Source organism: Parasteatoda tepidariorum, chromosome 4, assembly GCF_982258835.1.
Source record: "Parasteatoda tepidariorum strain Cologne lab strain chromosome 4, Ptep-v5.0, whole genome shotgun sequence".
NCBI classification, from domain to species: Eukaryota; Metazoa; Arthropoda; class Arachnida; order Araneae; family Theridiidae; genus Parasteatoda; species Parasteatoda tepidariorum.
This window is the reverse complement of record NC_141758.1, coordinates 87,136,032-87,158,280: the sequence shown is the minus strand read 5'-3', so window position 1 is coordinate 87,158,280 and position 22,249 is coordinate 87,136,032. Positions and strand designations below refer to the sequence as shown.

Below are 22,249 nucleotides of genomic sequence, written 5' to 3'. Positions count from 1 at the left end.
TCATAGAAAATTAATTCTGAATAAAGGAAATCTTTATGTCGACAGTAACTAGCATAAGCTTAACCATGGATTCAGTAGCCTATATAAATAGTTAATTTATCACTGTTTATGACTGTTCATTTATCTTTTATAATTGATTATTAATTGTCGTCTTTTTAAGGGAATGCTTAATCGCTTGTACATAATAACGATACAGAACGAACTATGAAAAATCCTTTTTCTCAAAGCTAAATGGTCTATACCTTTATAGATAAATTCTGCCAATAAAAATAAACTATTATCTCTTTCAATATAAACTATTACTGTTTTAAAATACAAACTGTCTCTTTTTGTGTTTATTTATTATACCTTTCCCCAAAATAAGTCGTATTTGTAAAATTTTACTTAATTATCTTAGAAAGAAAACTTTAAACTTGATTCAAAAGACATGGGAGCCTTTAATAAAGTTGCATCGCAGATATTTTAGTTTTCAATTTATCATACCGCTGTTAGTATTTAGATAATTCCAAATATATTCCTTCCATTCGAAAAACGCCACGTATATTTCATTTATTTTCTATGAAGGGATTTTAAAAATGTACAGTAGTTCATGTAATAGAGCACTCGCCTCCCAATGAGGTGACCAGATTTCTAATCCCGGCGATGGTGGTTGATCCGAATTCATCTCCCGGCACACCGCGACCTCGGTGCTGAATTAAAATACCCTCAATGGTAGACGAATCATGAGTTAGAATCTCCTTGTAGTCGGACTAACCGGGAGAGGTTTCGTGGTTTTCTTCTCAATGTACAGCAAGTTCGTGTTAGTTCCATCAAAAGTCCTCCACGAAGGATAGATACCAATGCTTGTTCAAGGAGTTACCTTGTTTACTGGGTTCGGTTCAAAATTACAAGGCTACGGAGTTGAATATTAACAGTCGTAAGCTCAGAATTGGGTTAGCTATTCAACACCGGTAATAAAAATAATAATAATGTAAGAGCGTAAAACAGTCTCACAGATAATCATGTATTGAGAATCAATTTTAGTTGATCAGAGACTTAAATATGCTAATTAGTTTGTGTATGCGATGTTATTAGTTATGAAATCTGACACAAAAACGTACTTTTTCTGAATAAACAGCTTATTTTTCTTGTCGAATTTGGATTCCTGACCCACAAGATGTGAGGAGTAGCAGTAATCTGAATAACAGAATCAGAATACTTAAGAAAGAAGAGTATTCAATAGTCTGGACCTCTTAAAGTTATTTTCGCTTTTTGCACATTTCGCTATATTTCAATAGTTTTTAAGAAAGTGAAAATTTTTTCTACACATAATTACGAAGTTTGGTGATCTAAAGGTAATTTCACGTAAAAAAATAATTTCTAATAGTTATTCATTTTTTTACTTAAAGGTTTTAAATGATTGTGAAAAATTTGAATTATAAGGGATACAGATTTTAACATAATTTTAAAGAATATTATTTTAAATGACAAAATATGAAATTTGAACAAAATCGTTAGAATAGTTTCTAAATTACCCAATTTTATAAAAAGTTGTATATAATTCTCGAGAACTATTTGACAAATTTCGATAATTATTTTACCATAGTAATTAGTATTATTGAGCAAATTAAATAGCGGTAGCACGCTAAATATTTCTTACCCTAAAGATGGCGCTTGAAACACCCCTTGGTGGTCATCTGTTACAGACCAAATAACGTTCTTTGATTAACTAAGCGACAGATAAAACATCCTTTTGAGTGAAAAAAATATTTAATTTCTTTTTAAGTTTCAAGATGTTATAGAAGTAACAAAAGAACTTTTCTATTTTACTTTCCATTAAACTTACGATCCATTAGACATTTTAGTTTTCCACTTCTACAACTTTAAATGCCCATTCTTGCATGCACTTAACGGAATTTTTTGTTCTTAAACTGTGTCAAGTTAGTTCTTTAAGTACTGAATCAATAACTAAACGTGTTAAAATATTGTCTTACTTTGGAACTAGTTTTATTAAGAAAGTTTGTTTAAGATTTTATTCATTCTCAGAAATTTTTTTTAAATAATTTTTCAAGTCTAATACCGATACATCAAACTACAATACGGCGCATATTCTACAACTTTAATAAAGTGTTAAAATGCTCCATAATTTTTTCAAAATGCACAACAATATGCAATTAAATTTAAGAGATACGATGATATTGTTCAACTTAGCATGGAATTATTTAGAAGCAAATTTGAGCAATATTACAATTCAACATAATCCAATATTTCAAAATTGTATATGCAAAGATTTACATAAATAAGAGTATTAATTACTCGTAAACATTATTATTCAACATAGTGCAACACTCCAAACAGTGCACATGCAAATATTAACACGGATAAGGTAATTAGTCACTTGAGACCGTTATTGTACTGTGAGAAAAAAAGAACGGATCAGGTTTCGATCTTAATGGGTATGTCCTTAAATATGCTAATTAATTAGTGCAGACGATATTTCAAGTTACGAAATCAGACATAAAAAAGTACTTTCTCTGAATAAACATACCTATTTTCGACAGATTCAAATTTCTGACCCCCAGAACACAAGGGGTAGCCGTATTCTGGGAAATCTGGTCCCAATAGTTCTATGGTAAATTTAAATGTATGATTTCTTTAAAATTTGATTTCTCAGGAACTATTCAACCGATGTAGCTCAAATTTTGTATTTTGACATGTAAAATTAAGTACTTTAAAATGATACAAAAAATTGTATACCTTACTATTTGAAATTTTTTCGACTATAATCAAATAACATAATCTAAAAAAAATTATTTTCTGCATGGAATTATTTTTGGATAAACTAATTTTATAATTGTATGCAAAATTGTTTCAATTCGATTGGGACAATTCAACTATTGGGACCATTTTTTCTAGTCTCCTAAATTCTCCTAAATTTCGGAGGTCAGAAATACGAAACCGCCGAAAAAAAAAGTTTATTGAGAGAAAGTACGTTTTTGTGTTTGATTTCGTAACTTATAATATCGTCTGCACTAATTAATTAGCATTTTTAAACTCAGGTTCTCGTCCCATTTAGAGTGGGTCTTGGAACGTGAAAATCCAATCATTGGATCCAAAGTTATTCAGGTTGTTCTATTTTTTTGCGCACTTTGCAATATTATCCAATATTTCTAACACTGTATATACTAAGATTAACGTTGAAAAGAGAATTCATAATTTGAGAACAAATTCTCTACTATCTATACCAAATTATCTACTATCTATATATATATTTCTCTTACACGGCGACAAAAAAAAGCCTCATTACAACTTCCCGAATGGCAACGCTAGAAAATCGACCAATGATTGCCGCTAAAAATGTCATATACTAAATCCAGATAAGATGATTCAACATATAGCGCTTTTAAAAACGGAAACTGAAATAACCAGAGAAAGCATTAGCTAGGCAGAAGTGAGTAGTCTTTGTCGATAGATCTCTATTTTAGTATTTTGTCGAAAGCGCTTTTTTTCACGAATTTATATATTACGAATTTATTTGACGATTTTTGATTTATATCACGAATTTATTTGTTTTACTAGAATTTATTTGTTTATGCAGGTTTCTCAATTGCAATTCACTTATTTCAATTTTTAATAGACTTAATTACAGCCAAAATTTTAACCTTTTTAAAGAGATATCAGTTTTAGAAATTTTATCTTAAGATTTTATACTATAGCACATTTCTAATAAATTTAACGAATTACATGTCATTTATTTGAATTCAAATTTCTTTTTATGACTTAGTATTTACTAAAAAGGTGTAATTTTTTTTTAAAAAAAAGTTGTTATATGGATTTGAATGATTGTTTTGAATTCTTAGAATTTTGTGCATTTGCAATGTACCTAAGTTAGTAGCGAGCAAAGCGAGATTCATTTGCGAAGCAAACCATATAAGATTGCGTAGCAGTTTTGGGGGGTTGGCGAGCGTTAGCGATCAGGGGGCGCAGCCCACTAGTATATAAAATTGTATGTAAGGAAAATACAGATAAAAGAATCAGTTGGTTGAGAAAATTATTAAACTATTCTCTCCAACATTTCTAACCTTGTATATGTTAAGATTAACACTGATGAGTCATTTGATTGCTTGAGAACAATATTATAGAACTGACGGATATTCTAATATTGTATATACTAAGAAAAACACAGATAAAAGAATCAAATAGTTGAGAAAATTATGAAACAATTCTCTCCATTTCTAACACTGTATATGTTAAGATTAACACTGATGAGGTAAATGATTCTTTTGTACAATATTATAAAACAGTCTTAAACATTTCTAATATTGTATATACTAAGGAAAACACAGATAAAAGAATCAAATAATTGAGAAAATTATGAAACAATTGTCTCCATTTCTAACATTGTAGATGTTAAGATTAACACTGATGAGGTAAATGATTCTTTTGTACAATATTATAAAACAGTCTTAAACATTTCTAATATTGTATATACTAAGAAAAACACAGATAAAAGAATCAATTAGTTGAGAAAATTATGAAACAATTCTCACCATTTCTAACTTTGTATATGTTAAGAATAACACTGATGAGGTAATTGATTATTTTGTACAATATTAGAAAACAGTCTTACACATTTCTAATATTGTATATACTAAGAAAAACACAGATAAAAGAATCAATTAGTTGAGAAAATTATGAAACAATTCTCACCATTTCTAACATTGTATATGTTAAGAATAACACTGATGAGGTAATTGATTATTTTGTACAATATTAGAAAACAGTCTTACACATTTCTAATATTGTATATACTAAGAAAAACACAGATAAAAGAATCAATTAGTTGAGAAAATTATGAAACAATTCTCTCCATTTCTTACATTGTATATGTTAAGATTAACACTGATTAGGTAATTGACTCTTTTGTGCAATATTATAAAACAGTCTTAAACATTTCTAATATTGTATATACTAAGGAAAACACAGATAAGAGAATCAAATAATTGAGAATATTGTTGTACAATACTCTCTCCCACATGTCTAAAATTAAATATACACATATTAACACAGATAAGAAAATTAATTACTAGAGAATATTATTCTTCAACACGATCTTACTTTTCGAACATTGTATAAATGAAAAGTAACAAAATCGAAACAAATTAATAAAATATAAGTTTAAACCACTTTCCTGGAGTGGTAACAATTGAAAAAAAATTCCAGGCTGCAACTTTTTCCAATAAAAAGTGACTCAATATAAGCCGCAGGACAAAAGTTTTATCGATTTTCCCAACAGATTAGTTTTTTCGTTTCATAATAACACAAGTTTTTATTCATATCAATCATATAGAACAGTTTCAAACACTGCTTTGATTCAACAAAGTAACTTAAGCATAGATTGAAAAGTAACTTTAACATTTGTTTTGATCTATGTAATAAAATATAAGTTTACATATTGTGATAACATCTTAAATCCTATTATTTCCCCTTATATATCAATTCAATAAGATGAAATGTTGTTTTATCCATTCAGTTTGTATTGTTAGGTCTGTTTACATCAATGTAAAAATAAATGGATATTTTAGTACAAAACAAGGAGTCTTATAAGAGTGAGTCAAATTTAATATAACTAGTTAAATATTGCTTGAAAATAAATTAAAAAACAAAAACGTTTCCATATGCATTATTTAGTTTAAAAATTGTAATTCAAAGTTAAAAAAAAGGTACTTTTATTTTTATCAAGTAGCCATAAGTAGCGAATTTTCAAAATCGGTTTTTGTAAATTTGTAGATTTAAACTCTTCTGTACAAAACACTCTAAGTATTTCGCGGCTAGATTACGGAAGTGACTGCCAAAATATGCTGCAGAAAAAACTAATTTATGCCTATAAAGCCATGACCATAAAAATACAGGTCTGCCATTAAATTTTTTCTTGTAAAGTACATGGCCACTGACTGTAAATTTACGTCATTTTCGTAAAAGTTTTGATTCATAAAAAAGTTCGTGCTGTCGTCTATCAAGATGTGAGAGAATTAATATAATGTTTTGGCACCAGCTGGTATCGAACCAGAGATCTTTGTGTCCAAAGTCTGCAGAATGTGTTCCTCTGAATAGAGTTAGGAAGATTCAAATAATGACTATATAAATTAACGGTCAGGTTTAATAATTTTACTCACGTTTGCTGCAATTACCGGTATTTGACTTTTTTTTTTCACAGAGAGAAGCTGATGTATAAATTAACGGCCAATTCTTTAAATTTTTTGGATATTCATTACAGTGTGAAATAAAGTGGACCAAAGCAACTTTATGTTTTAAAATTATTCCTTAATAATAAATTATAAGTTATAGTTTTAGATTTTAAATTTTTACATTTAAAATGCAAAAACCAAAAAAAAAAAAAAAATTCTCCTTGTATCAAAATAATTGTCTGGCTTGATGAAGTTTTAGCCTGGTAGCAGTTTTAAAATTAGATTAGTTAGTTACACATGTTGATTTTAACGGATCAAAAAAATATTTTTTCGGGCCAACCTATGGATATTTAGTGTATGAAAGTCATATGCACATGCATAATCATACTTCATATCTCTTTTAAGAGTGTGAGCTACAATTTAAAGTTTTTAATTCAATAATTTCGTTCAACATATCAAACTAAACAAATATTTTGTTCAACAGTATTCTTTTGCAAAATAAATAAATTTACAAGTAAATAAATTCAAATTTATAAATAATCATGTAAAAAATTTGAAATAATAAACTAATAAATATGTAAATGGAACCGTGGTAGTCCAGGGGTTAGAGCACACGCACCAGCTCACGGTACTGTTATAGCTCCTGATGAGAGCTCTACAGGATGAAATGCTGAGGCTCCCGGAAAAGAGTAGTTAGATCATCAGATTTCGGAGTGGAGGGCTAGAGTTTGAGCCTCGAAACCACAAGGACCCACCAAGTATGTGTGATACGCGTGCTCGTAAAACCTGTGGAACTGAAAGGCTGGGGATCAATAGTTCAGCAGTACCATGGTTGCGGGAATAGTGAAAAATTTTTCTTCCCTTCATATATGCATCTAAATTGTGGATTAGGCCTAACGAATGGTGCCGCCATCTATATGAAGGCTTCTAAGTTAAGTCTCACTTTCATTACAGCGGTGCTCTCTTATCAAACGAGATGCTCTCCTTTCTGACTTAATTCGCTAGTTAATGACCGGTGAGTTTCGTTAGTTCAAGTGACAATTTAAAAAACGTCATCAACATAAATATATAACTAAACATAAATATATAAATTAACATAAATAATAAATAAATAAATAAATTAATTTAACTTTATATATTTGTTTATTTATTAAATGCCAGTCTGCTGATCAACAAACCATCAAGCTGCGGGATTTTTTGATGCGTTTATCACGAGACAAAGACAACTAAAATGAGTTATACGGGGCATACGTCAATGTTAGGAGTAGTTTCTTTTCCATTCACGAAACAAAAAGTCGACAAGTTTCAAGAATTTTACCAGAAGTGTTCGAGAAGTAACCAACAACAGATGAGTACTGGTATAAGACTTTATTATTTAAAGCAGTGTTTCCCAAAGTGTGGTACGCGTACCCCCAGGGGTACGGGAACAGTTTAGCGAGGGTACGCGTCCTTATGCGAAATATGTTGCAATAAACGAAAATTTCAAACAAACTTATTTAAAAACAAAGCTAACCATGAAAATTTACGATTACGTATTTTTCTATTTGCTATTTTTTTGCCGAGTTTGCAGTTAATAATTAGTGGTGTCAACAGCCAGTTGTGATTTTTAACTTTTGTGCAATTTTTTTTTTATAGTGAAAAATACACTCATTTTTTATTAGTGGTATACAGCGTTACGAAAAATTTAGAAAGGGTACACAAAAGTCATAAGTTTGGGAAACACTGATTTAAAGAAACGAAACACATTCATATTCGCATCGGTTTCTTTTCTGAATGAGAGTTTCAACAAAATGATATTTTGATATATTTGTAAAATAAGTAATTCAAAAATACTTATAAATAAATAATTAAATAAACAAGAAATAAATGAAAACAAAGTTTAGTTGTTAACGCTGTACTAAATGTATACTAATGGGCTACTGGCTATGGTTTTGACTTCATCTTAAATAACGATAAGAGACGATACAGAAATAACTACTACTACAATTTAGATAGGAGGGTAGATGGTAGTAGTAAACGCTCGATCGTCGTACCATGCTCCCCAATTGCCTAACCTTACATGGACTATGTTGGCTTAAAATCATCTGGAGCATTACTATAATGAAAATTCCGAAGCATCAAGACACGACAGGAAAAAATGCAGTTCGGTCAGATATCCAGACTTAAGTAAGGAGAATTGCACTCCAGCCGAAGGTGTCGTATGTTAAGACTAAATAAACATAATAAATTATTAAATAATTACTAAATAAACGCAGATTAAAGCTTTAATATATATATATATATATATATATATATATATATATATATATATATATATATATATATATATATATATATATATATATATATATATATATATATATATATATATATATATATATATATATATATATATATATATATATATATATATATATATATATATATATATATATATATATATATATATATATATATATATATATATACACAAGCTTTAATCTAAAATACCTAAATTTCAACTTTCGGACAGAAATAGAACGCTGATGTATGCGTTCTATTGTGAATGTAAAACTTTGATATCACCATAGGGCAAACTAAATTGAAAATTTCAATGTTGTCTTTAGGCTGAAAAAGGGAATATTTTCACCACATTTATTTGAAATAACAGATTGAAACTTCAGCTGTTTTTGCCGACTTAAACAAAACAAAACGGAAAATAATCTGGAAAAGTAAGCTTGTTCAGACACGTTCAAAAACTTTTCCACTCGAATTCAAAATGTTTGAACATGCTTTTTCTGAAGTGTCAAACAATTCTACAAATCCTTTTATATTTTCTACGATACTAGTAGAAATGTCGAATTGGAATGTTAAAGGCAATTGCATTCTGTTGTGTTCCCATAGGGCTAGAACGCACAACACCGGTTTTTATAAAAAAAGCAAAAAGAATTTGTTTCCTGGTTACCTCAATGTCCTTGGTGTTGGTTTTCAATATTTTTCTGTTGAATTCGAATAGAAATAGGTTCAAACAGGCTTGTAGGATTAGTAATAAAAAAGCAAATTACATTTTGCAAACAGAAGATCTATAAATATAAGAAATTTTTTTTTATTTCTAAAATAAATGTGAAAAAGGACTATATTTAAATATAGAAGTATATTATTTGTGTTGAATTGCGTTAAAATGAGGAAATTCGAGGTTAATATGCTGTATTACTACATGGCCCAATATATCCCCTTAATATAGACTCATACTATTCTTACTGGGCCACGTATTATATTACAGGGTACTAGTGTATTATATCAGAAGAAATAATCACAGAACAATATATATATATATATGTATGTATGTATATATATATATATATATATATATATATATATATATATATATATATATATATATATATATATATATATATATATATATATATATATATATATATATATATATATATATATATATATATATATATATATGTATATATATATATATATTAAAAGATAGATATTTCGATAGATATAGTGTATTGAGTAGCATTAAAATGAAGAAATTCGAGGTTAATATACTATATTATATTACAATTTGGCCTTATATCTTCCCTTAATATTGATCCATAATATGCAAACTGGGCCACGTATTACATCATTGAGTATTATTGTACCCTACCAGAGGAATTAATTATAGTCTAATTTAAAGGGCCTTTTAAGTCACTATGTATGTATATATTATATTACAGGGTATACTAGGAAAGTTTCATCCTTGTTATTTTGTAAGCTTAATTATTAATTGACTAGATAATTATTAATTTTTCTTGTGGTATGCCTGTTTAGGCAGTGGGGGTGCGATTGTTCCTGTTTTTCAGTGGCGCCATCTATGGCCAGGAATTCGACTTCTGCCACGTCATTCACACAACCACAGCCCGTTTATAGGGCGGGTCACATTTACACACAAAGGAGAAAGGACAAAGAACACACTGAGAGAGAAAGAAACATTCCTGCCTTTGCCCGGGATTCGAACCCAGGACCTTTCTGATACAAGGACAGTTCCCTGCCCAGGCCGGTCGGCACTAGATAAGTTTACAATTAGTAACATTGTTTTCCAAGAATTATATAAAAAGCCTGATCATATGCAATTAATTTCTTAGAAATATAGATATTACATATTATAATTATCACTTTCAAAATTTAGAAATTTTTACTTCTAGAGTCATTGCTAGTGTAACGAAAAAAAACTGTTAATTTAAATGAGAATTATGAAATAATTGTTTTTTTTTTTTCAAAATTCATGCAATAATTATGAGTTGAAAAATATTCGAGCAAAAAAAAATTAAAATTAACTTTCCTGATTTAAATTTAATTATTTTTACGAAGAGAACAAGTAAAAGACGCTTTTTTTCTAATTTTATTTTATGCTTATCTCAACTAATATGAAGTTAAAAAAAAAACTGAAAACAAAACGCAATAAATGATGTAACTTAAAGTACATTATTACACGTGTAATAAAATTATTGAATATTAAAATTGGCAGCAAGAAAAAGAATATTTATCGTGTATTTAATCACTATTTTTGTAAATAAGATTTAAAAGTTCATATTGATAGTGTTGTTTTATCTTATTCATTAGCGTATAGTTTATGCAAAATATGTTGTAGTTTTTCAGACAATCATATTACTTACATTTTATTTTTTCTTCAATTTATTTAAATTGCAAAATGCTTGCATAGGGTTAGTTCTGTGCTTGCTCAAAAAATATTAAATAAATAAATAAACGTATAAATAAATAAAAATTGTTGCCTGCTGGTACTTTAAAATACACATCGCTTTATAGTCACGCACAAGTGAAATATACATAAAAATATTCTTAATCATGTACCTTTATTTAAAAGTTAAAGACAGGAATATTTTTTTAAAGATCATTTTGTAAAAAGAAGATTTATTATTTCAATAAGAGTTTCAAATTTTCAAGTTTTTGATTTTTAACTTAGGAAATATTTCCGTTTTTTCCGAACTATCAATTTTTCAAAACATGCAATCTATTTAAGTGACGTTTTAATATTTTTCATTAGTATTGAATTCCTTTACAAAAGACCTTTTTATTAAGATGTACAAAAAATATTTTTTTAGAAACTTCACAAAGGAAATAATTAGATGTCAGCGGTTTTTAATTTTCCTTTACGAGTTTTGTCCCCATTTCATTCTATTGTACTTTTTTTTTATCCTGAAGTGAATTAAATTCTTAGTCAACACTTTCGTAAGAATTTAGAAAGTGAGAAAAAAAAAAGAAAAAAAAAAAGATAGTAATTCCGACCTTTTCGACTCATTTTTCCGGAAGATGAATTATTGACGACCAGAAAGTTCTTTTATCTGAGTTTCAAAACAGACAAAAGATGTCGCTGCGATCGCATTGTAGAAAAGCCAAGTTGTCCGAGAAATGAATCAAGAGCGCGATTCGGGTTTAGTTTCGAGTTGTCGTTTAAAACCAACACATCACCTATTTTATCTTACCGCGGATAGGACGAACCTTATCAAATGTCTACTGACGTCAGAAAAAAAGGGGGAAAAAATTGACGCCCATTTAGACAAAACGATTTATTTGCATTTCATTCTTTTCTACAGAGTTGCAACTTTTTCAAACTATTTATAAAGTTTTAAAAACTTTGAAAGAAGTTTCGAAACGTGCATTTCCTGCCAGAACTCAAAGCAGTATAACTTTAAAACTATTTCTGCATTTTAAAACAAATTATTTTGACTGCTTTCACAACTGTGCGCTAATAGAAAAGTGTATTTTCAGTAGACGTATAGGTTTATCTTTTAAATTTATAAAAACAGTTTAGTTGGAAAAAAACACTTTAACCACCTAGTTGAATGTTTTAACCGGCTTGAACTCATGTTTTACTCATGTTTTTCATGTTGAACTCATGTTAAAATAACTTAAGAAGTCTTCGAAAGCTCGATAGAAATACATAAGTGTTTATTATATTTATATTTAAATATTCTAAATTTGATTCGAATTTAAAATTCTTTGAATATTAGGTATCGTCTGATTCGTTATTTTCAATTCATTTTTTTTGAAAACGGAAAACACAAGAAAAACATTATGGTGAAATAAAAAGATAAGTTATTTAAATTTATTCCTCCAGAAGGAAATCTATAGATTGAGAAAAAAAAGAAAGATGAATTTTCAGATTTTTTTTTTTAAATTAGAAAATGAATGGCACAAATTTTTTCTCACTCACTCTATGTGTCATCGATTTCAATTATTTTCTTGTGCGTGCGGGTGATTTGGAAGAACAGCAATCATGAAGTAAATTTACGAAACAGTAAATATGAAAAAAACAATGCCTGCCTTTAATCTCCATGTACTATTTTTATGGATAATATTAAAGGTAAGTAACATTTTACAATATCATTCACTGTCTTTAAATATGATATGAAAATTATAACGTAGCTCATAATGATAAAGCGCATATATTCTTAATTTCTTAATACGATTTCAAGCGCATAATTTAATTTCAATTCATAGAGTTTAAATGAAGTTTTAATGCTCTGGATCGATATTTTTTCGATTAATTGTGTGCTATACTATAAAATTTGCATAAATGATTTTAATACATTTTTAACATATTAAATTAGTTTTTAATATTATTGGAAAAAATAATTAACAGCATTTTTTGTATTATTTTGGGAAAATTTTTTAGTTTTGTGTTAGGGGATGATTTAATGGAATTGTGATATTAACTTCAAATTTTATAATTTAAAAAAATACATACCTTTTCTAACGAATGTATGTATCTTTTAAAACACACGATTATCTCTGATGTAATTTTGATATTTTAAAGGTAATACAGAATTGCATACATTGCATATCTTTAATTTTCCTTATAAAATAATATGTTTTTATAACATCTTTCATAAAATTACGATGTAATTTACATTTGAAACACTAGGAAAGCAAGTTTTGGTAAAATTACCGTACTATATGGAAATGACATTTCTGAAGAAAAAAAATTGGTTAATAGAACCAAAATATATCAAAACCATTTATTTGGTAATTGGTTTTGCTCACATTGTAGTGGTTTACTGAAAATTCTGGTTTTCAATATTATAGTGCTTATTACCTGATTGCTCAGTCAAAAGTAATGAAAAGTAAATTAAACCGAATAAATTGCTTTAATGCCATACTCTAAGGTATCATAACAAAATTACTTAAACACGGTAAATTTCATCATATTTTGATAGTTTTTTTTATCATACTTTTTTTTTCAGTGTCGATAAATATATTTTAATATGTTTTATTTTTTAAATGTTTTGTATAATTTATAGCAATCATGATTTGCATTGTATGTTATTATATACTATTTCGATTTAATATACACAGGTTTTATCTTTTTATATACCTCCTAGAATATAGTTTTTATTATTTCTCATAACAATTAAGTCAAGAGAAAAAGTTTTTCTTAATAAATATTTCCTAAAAAATATTATTGATTATAGTGAGATATTTTGTTCAGTTACAGTATTTTGTACAGTTATTCGTTATGAAAATTTTGACAGTACTTTAAAACTAAAAGCTTTCATTGTTTATTGTTATTAAACATCAAAAGTTTTTCTTCTTATAAACAATTTAAAAAACAAATACATCCTGAGATTGCCTTATAAAGTTGTTGATAATGTCACTCAGGATGAAAAATAATTGTTGAAAAAAAACTATAAAAATGATCCTGAGATATTTTCACGTGCGAAAAATGGATTTGTTGAAATAATTGAATGTACAGAGCAAAATTGTATTAATAAGTTAAATTATTATCAATTCTATTAAAAAAAATGAAAGTGTACTTTCATCATAACAAAGAGAACCGTGACTATTCTAAGTGATAAATACGAAAAATGTTTTTTACGTCCTCTTTTATCAAGGTATCCGCAGATACCTTGTTTCGCATTAGAAACACCGGAAATTATGAACGTTCTAAAACAATATGTAGGCCAAATGTTTTTATCAAAGAGACAATGATTTGGTGTTTTATAACAGCTTGTTTAAAAAATAATATACCATGGAATCAAATAGCAAAAAGGTTTTTTCCCATCACTTTTAACAAATTGGAATTCCTAGTGTCAGGAAATTGGACGAGCAGTCTGTGTCCAGAATAGTAGAATCACAATTAATTTGATTTGATGTAATTGGAAAATTAGAGACACAATTAAAAAAATTAATCATTAATTTAATAACATATGGTGCATCCAAAAACAGCTTACAATCTCTTCCAAATAAACATCAGTTCCGTTGGAAAAATTTTGAATAAAAATAAAAATAAAATTTACACAAGACGTTCGTAGTACTACGTTGCATACTTTATTAGTTTTCTTGCTTTTATCCATCTTCTCAGATTTGATTCTGAAAATTTCCTAACACCTAGACTCTATGTGTATTGGTTATTGACTAATAATTAGCAAAATGATCATATAACTTTATTATGAAAAATGACGCCGAATTTATTATTTTGGAAAAACAATTACGTAGAACTTTAATTTTTTCCCCCTGTTAAAAATTCAAGAATAGTAACCTGTTCATTCTTCATAGCTTCTTTAAGAAGTTATGTTTCTGCGTTGTTTATTTTCCAAGTTCATTCAGTTCATTATTTTATACTTTCGTATAGTATCAGTGCTGATTCATTTTCCCTAAACAAACTAATGAGCAATCGAAATGAAGTTAAGTAATGAGGAAGACTTTTCTCTTAAATTTTTTAAAATTAAATTGAACAACATTGCGTTTTTCTACTCTTGCGTGAAGTTATTTGGTCTCCGAAAGCTGACCAAAGATCTAACGCATTGAATCCAAGCGTTCCCAAGTCAAAATTCTTGATGTTTCCCATCAAAACTTCTCAATGATTTATGCTGGTTTCGGTGCGATTCATGATGGTCCAACATCCATCCATCCATCCAGCGTTCCCAAGTCAGAATTCTTGATGTTTCCCATCAAAACTTTTCGATGATTTATGTTAGTTTCGGTGCGATTCATGATGGTTCAACATCCATCCATCCATCCAGCGTTCCCAAGTCAAAATTCTTGATGTTTCCCATCAAAACTTTTCAATAATTTAGGTTGGTTTCGGTGCGATTCATGATGGTCCAACATCCATCCATCCATCCAGCGTTCCCAAGTCAGAATTCTTGATGCTTCCCATCAAAACTTTTCGATGATTTATGTTGGTTTCGGTGCGATTCATGATGGTCCAACATCCATCCATCCATCCAGCGTTCCCAAGTCTGAATTCTTGATGCTTCCCATCAAAACTTTTCGATGATTTATGTTGGTTTCGGTGCGATTCATGATGGTCCAACATCCATCCATCCATCCAGCGTTCCCAAGTCAAAATTCTTGATGTTTCCCATCAAAACTTTTCAATGATTTATGTTGGTTTCGGTGCGATTCATGATGATCCAACATCCATCCATCCATCCAGCGTTCCCAAGTCAAAATTCTTGATGTTTCCCATCAAAACTTTTCAATGATTTATGTTGGTTTCGGTGCGATTCATGATGGTTCAACATCCATCCATCCATCCATCCAGCTTTCCCAAGTCAGAATTCTTGATGCTTCCCATCAAAACTTTTCGATGATTTATGTTGGTTTCGGTGCGATTCATGATGGTCCAACATCCATCCATCCATCCAGCGTTCCCAAGTCAGAATTCTTGATGCTTCCCATCAAAACTTTTCGATGATTTATGTTGGTTTCGGTGCGATTCATGATGGTCCAACATCCATCCATCCAGCGTTCCCAAGTCAAAATTCTTGATGTTTCCCATCAAAACTTTTCAATGATTTATGTTGGTTTCGGTGCGATTCATGATGATCCAACATCCATCCATCCATCCAGCGTTCCCAAGTCAAAATTCTTGATGTTTTCCATCAAAACTTTTCAATGATTTATGTTGGTTTCGGTGCGATTCATGATGATCCAACATCCATCCATCCATCCAGCGTTCCCAAGTTAGAATTCTTGATGTTTCCCATCAAAACTTTTCGATGATTTATGTTGGTTTCGGTGTGATTCATGATGGTTCAACATCATTTGATGGTCACCATCATCCAATAATTTCCATTATGCACACATGCTTTTTGATATGCCAACAAACTTCCACCATTCCATGATGGAAAATTCTACTTTAATACTATGATGGTGAACCATCAAAAGAAGTTTGATTCTCATGAACCAACAATCCATAATGTTCCATGATGGTCCATGACGGTTCTAACTATACATTTCCATGATAGTTTAATGGAAATTCTTGTTGGTTCTCGGAATTATACCATTAAAAGATTTTGGCTTTTTTATGATGGATCATCAAAAATCAGTCCGAATTACTACATTGAGATGATGGTGGTTCATGATCATTCCAACTTATGATTTCTAAGAAACTATGTTGGAAATTTCTGATGGTTCAACATGAAAAACCATGAAAACAAGTTGCTATTCTTATGTTGGACCATCATAAATCAGTCCGAATTCTTACATTGGAGTGATAGTTACTTATGTTGGTTACCATCAAAAATATAATGGATCATGATAGAATTATAGATAGTTACCATCAAGATTATGTTAGTTCATCAATGGAAAGCCATCAAAAATTTTGACTTGGTGGGGACTTTTTTCTTCAGTTTCGAAATAAAACGGAAAGATTTGCAAATGATTAGAGTGCTTCTCCGTTCTCCGCAAACAGACCAATGATCTAACACGCTCTAATCATTTGAAGGGAGGGTTATTTTCTCCATATTTCCGAAATGAAGCTTAAAAATTTGTAAATGATTAGAGTGCTGCTTCATTATTCGTAAACATACCAATTATAAAACATTAAATATAGGGCACTATTAAACATAGAACAACATTAAACATGGGGCTATTTTCTTCAATTTTCGAAATCAAAAAGTTGAAGATTGTGGAGGAATAAAATGCTCAACTCTCCTCCTCTGACATACCGATGATCATAAACGTCTAAACCAATTAATCTTAGGGTTATTTTCTTCAATTTTCGAAAAAAAGCTTGGAGATTTGCGAAGGATTTAAAGTGCTTAATCGTTCTCCGCAAACCTATCGATCATCAAACAGGTTGAAACCGTAGGATTATTTTCTTCAATTTTTAAAATGAAGCTTGAGAATTTGCAATAGATTAAAGTGCTTAATCTTTCTCTTCTAACACGCAGATGGTTATACACGCTGAAACTAATTAATGGGAAGGTTATTTACTTCAATGTTGGAAATGGAGCTTGAAGGTTTGAGAAGGATAAAAGCCCTCAAGCGTTCTACTGTAACTGACTAGTGATCTAAGACATTGAAACTAGTTAATCGGATAAATATTTTCTTAAATTTTTAATTTGAACCGAAACATTCATTGCTTTACACTAGCGTCAAGCTGGAACACATTAATGAGAGAGCTATTCTCTTTAATTTCGGAAATTAAGCTTGAAGATATTTTATTTTGCATTAGTTTTTATAGTTCTAATTCTTCTCCGAAAACAGACTTAATCTCGAAACCAAGTTTAAGGAAGATTCTTTTCTCTATTTCAGAAACAAATCTATCTCTATATTTAAAAATCTTATATCAATCTTATAACATTCGATATTGTCGCTGTTTTGATTATTTTACTGCAGTTTTATCAATTACCAAGGATTGTTTTCCTTATCAATAGTTACTTATTTGAATTTTATTGGATCTTAGATGTATATTGTTTTGCTTCCTTGGAACTGTTAAGCTTCCTCTTTTCTAATTTCCTTGCTATAAGGATTCAAAAGGAACTTAAAACCATTTTATTTTATTTTGCTGAATTTTTCAACTATTGCTGTACAATTAACGTAAAGATATCCAATCTTTATCATTTTTACTAGTGTTTTCTTGAAATTCATGTGAAATTTAACTAAAAGACTTCGAGAATTTCGCGCTTTTGTAAAGTTAGAGTATTCATTCGATTTTCACAAACTCATCTAAGATCAAACGAAGTAAAGGATATAAGAACTCAACTTTTCATATTAAGGGATGCAACCATTTTACATTTATCACCATTTTTTGAATATCAACCATTTTACGTTGCAAAATGTTCGAAATCTCTTTCGTTTTTCGCAAACAGATCAAGTTTTTTTTAAACAGCACGTGTTTAAAAACACTAGATAATGTTAAACAAATTATATCTAACTAAAGTAATAAAAAGAATCAACTTTATTTTAAAATTAAACTCTGTTAAGAAATAAAAGTACAAGTTTCACGCAACCTTCATACAAATTGAAATCTCTTTCAAATGCTTTATTTGATTTCCCTTAATTCTTCATTCCTTTTTTTTTCTCAGAAAAGTTTCATCAAGAACCATTGTTCGATAACGCTAACATCCAAATACCGTCTTTTCAAAGAATTGTTAGGAGGTAAAACCTCTTTTTGTCATGAAATTGAATTAATGTACTAGCATTAAATTATTTATTATGGTTTTTGTTATTATTCTAAAATTCGGAAACCCCTATTTATTTCAAAATTCTTTTTCAAATAAAAAATAGCTCATTAAAAGCTATTATCATTTGAGGTGAAAGCCCATAATTAAATATAACTGAAATGCATGAAAGAGTTTTCTAAGAGTTTTTGAAAACGTTTTGAATGTAATTATCTGGCTATCTTGTAAGTTCTTACTTATTCTTAAATACTTAATTCTTATGTAAAAGAAATGCGCACTAAAAATGGTGCCTATACTACTGTTTTCTCAAATTCAAGTAGACAGTGGACAGAATAATCTAAAGATATAATTCTCTTATGAGGCACCGTAAACTTAGGTATTTCTTTATTTATTTAAAACATCATAGCTATTATTTACTTCTTGAGGCAGTCTTGGGTAATAATTTAAGTAGTGAATAGTTAGTTCTACGTTATTTTTTTTACTAAGAATAATTTTGTATTTTTATAGAAATAAAAGCTTAGTTATGAAGTGATTATTTAGATTTATTGACAGATTAGATTATTCTAAAATGGCTGTTGAAAATTTATAGAAAATTTATAGAACAGCGCCGTGGTGCTGCATACTATCATATCAATTATTGGTGTCAAAGCTAGCCTTTTTCGAGCAATAGCTCACATATGAGCCGCGATGGCTCAAGGGATAGAGCGTTTGCCTTCTAATGAGGCGAACCGGGTTCGAATCCCAGTCGATACGAATTCCGCATCCGGCTTGTACTGACCACAGTGCTGACGTGAAATATCCTCAGTGGTAGACGGTGTCAAGCTAACCGTGGGAGGTTCTCGTAGTCTTCTTTTCGATGTAACGAAAATGCGGGTTAGCTCCAGCAAAAAAATTTCTCCCTATACTCGATCCAGGAGTTCCCCTGTCTTCTGGATTGGGTTCAAAATTACAAGGCTACGGAATTGAACATTAGTAGTCGTAAACCCATAAAATTGGGTCGGCTGTTCAATGATGGTTATAGAATATAAAATAGCGAACATATATATTTTACATTACTCAAGTTACGGCTAGAGGGGTGCACGAGAAAATGTTCAATTCGTTGAAAAAATTTCCGAGATAAAGCGAAATAGGTAAAAAATAAAATTGAGACTAGGGAACACAATTTTAAACTTTAATTGACACAATTTTAAACTTTGGATCGCTCTCCTGACAAAACCAATTGAACCATAATTTAGGAGTCCGAATTTTGTTAAAAGATTTTTCTTTTGCGTAGTTTATTAATAACAAACACAGTAAGTTGTTCATTTTATTAAGATTAACTTATTAACAAAATGCTCAGACATGAAAGAATTATAATTAGCAATATTTTATAAATAAAGAGATTTTTTTTAAAAACACAATATCAACTTTTAAGAGGGAAAAAAGAGGGATGATAAATGAGAAGTAGCCATGGGGGTCGGTGAGCTGATTAAACAAGGAACGGATAGTTAAATAAAAAAATATTAATTGCAAAAAAATATTAATAGTAAGATAAAAATTCAGAACATATATGATATCAAAGGGTAAAGGTATACACTTTTCTTATATGTCTGACCAATAGTTCCTCTACTATAATATATAATCGTAAGAGCCGCGGACGTTACCACTTATTAAGATGCTCAAGTTATAATTAATTAATTTTACTACTCAAAAATTTTAATGACTGAGCAATTTGAAATTACAATATTACGATGCGTCGAAAAACTTACACCGATTATGATGGAATAAAAATAATATTAACTGTTAAATTTGCATAAAAAAAATGACAGGTGGTCCACTCTACAGTCTGCAGATATGAAACGACCGGATTCATTTGTTATCTTTCATTTTATTTTAGATAATCTTTCATTTCATTTCAATTAACATAGAAACAAAATGTTCAAGCGTAAAATTATACCAATTAGAAATATTTCATTAGCCAAATAACTTTTTAAAGTATATATTAAATACTTTTTTTTATAGAAAAAAAACAACGCTGAATAAAAAGCAATTAGAAGTGAAACCACTATGTTTCTTCAAAAACTAGAAATTTTTTATTGTAATTAGGATTAAAGCCTCAATAAATCATATTCCATCAGCGGATTTATACCTGATTTAATCTTTTGGAGTAGCAGTTGTTATTTTAATCTTGAAAGGCTGTAATTGTCCCATCACAATTCACTTGCGTGATAATAGTGCCATTCTCAAATTGCGTGATTTTTTCACATTTTCAGCCAAGTCTATAAATCTATATTTAGACAAGAACCTGATATGTTCTTTTTCATAACTTTCACTTACTCCAATCGGTCTATATAATTTAGCGTGAATTGTTGGCAGTTAAAAATGAAAAAGGGCGTCACTAATTCTGTCATAACACGTGCTTCCCTGTCTTTGTTTTCCTTTTCTAAAGAAATAAAAGTTATGGCGGAAGAAAAAGGCTTTCAGAAAAAAAAATGAAATATACGAAGAAAATTTCAACGGATATTTCTATTCGTTGCAAGATAAAATTGACTTTGAATAATTGTTACAACAATTTTGATACTATTGCCCTTATATACGCTGATACTAATGTGCTATGCATGCGCTTATTTTCTCTCACTTACATTGGTACGTTAATTTATCGACGGTTCAAGATTTTTTAATTTTTTATAAGGACGTAGTGAAATATACTTCCCACCAAATATCTGAATTTTTAAGCGTCGAAGGGAAGCCCTTTTACCACTTTTTCTCTCACTTATATTGGTACGTAATTTATCGACGGTTCAAGGTTTTTTAATTTCTTATAAGGACGTAGGGAAATATACTTCCCACCAAATATCTGAATTTTTAAGCGTCGAAGGGAAGCCTTTTTACCACTTTTTCCCTCACTTATATTGGTACGTAATTTATCGACGGTTCAAGATTTTTTAATTTTTTATAAGGACGTAGTGAAATATACTTCCCACCAAATATCTGAATTTTTAAGCGTCGAAGGGAAGCCCTTTTACCACTTTTTCTCTCACTTATATTGGTACGTAATTTATCGACGGTTCAAGGTTTTTTAATTTCTTATAAGGACGTAGGGAAATATACTTCCCACCAAATATCTCAATTTTTAAGCGTCGAAGGGAAGCCCTTTTACCACTTTTTCTCTCACTTATATTAGTATGTAATTTATCGACGGTTCAAGATTTTTTAATTTTTTATAAGGACGTAGGGAAATATACTTCCAGCCAAATATCTGAATTTTCAAGCGTCGAAGGGAAGCTCTTTTCCCACTTACGATTTGTGCAGTCAGCTGTTGATAACTTCGAAAATAACATAAAAATCCATACATAAATGTAGGTAAGGGCTTGCGTGTGGCCATGTTTAAGTTGAAAAAAGTTTAAAAAAAAACGAACTACGAAAGAGAAGTGTATTCAAAACTCTTGTGATTCAGAGCTATTGCTCAAAACTCCTGCGATTCAGAACTATTGTGATGCAGAATTATTGTTCAAAAACATATATGTAGATCAGAAACATAATAACAAGCAAAAATCGTGGAATCCGTGGCCTTAGACGCATTGCAGACGAATCATTGATAATATTCTAATCCGTAATTACAATCGTACCATAATTATACATAATCCATGTATAATTATGTATCATATTATGTATTATGATTAATAAAAT

General features: G+C 29.5%; 1 protein-coding gene across 2 annotated transcripts in view; it reads left to right on the top strand.

The window, feature by feature from the left end:
• The first annotated feature begins 11,583 nt into the window (after positions 1-11,583).
• The window catches only part of LOC107439555 (calcitonin gene-related peptide type 1 receptor-like), a 127,869-nt gene continuing 117,203 nt past the window's right edge, over positions 11,584-22,249 (top strand). For both annotated transcript variants that reach the window (XM_087161545.1, XM_087161546.1), the window contains exon 1: positions 11,584-12,531. In XM_087161545.1, coding sequence (XP_087017671.1) covers positions 12,472-12,531 — 60 coding nt within the window. In that variant the 5' untranslated portion in view covers positions 11,584-12,471. The remainder of the gene's footprint in view (positions 12,532-22,249) is intronic.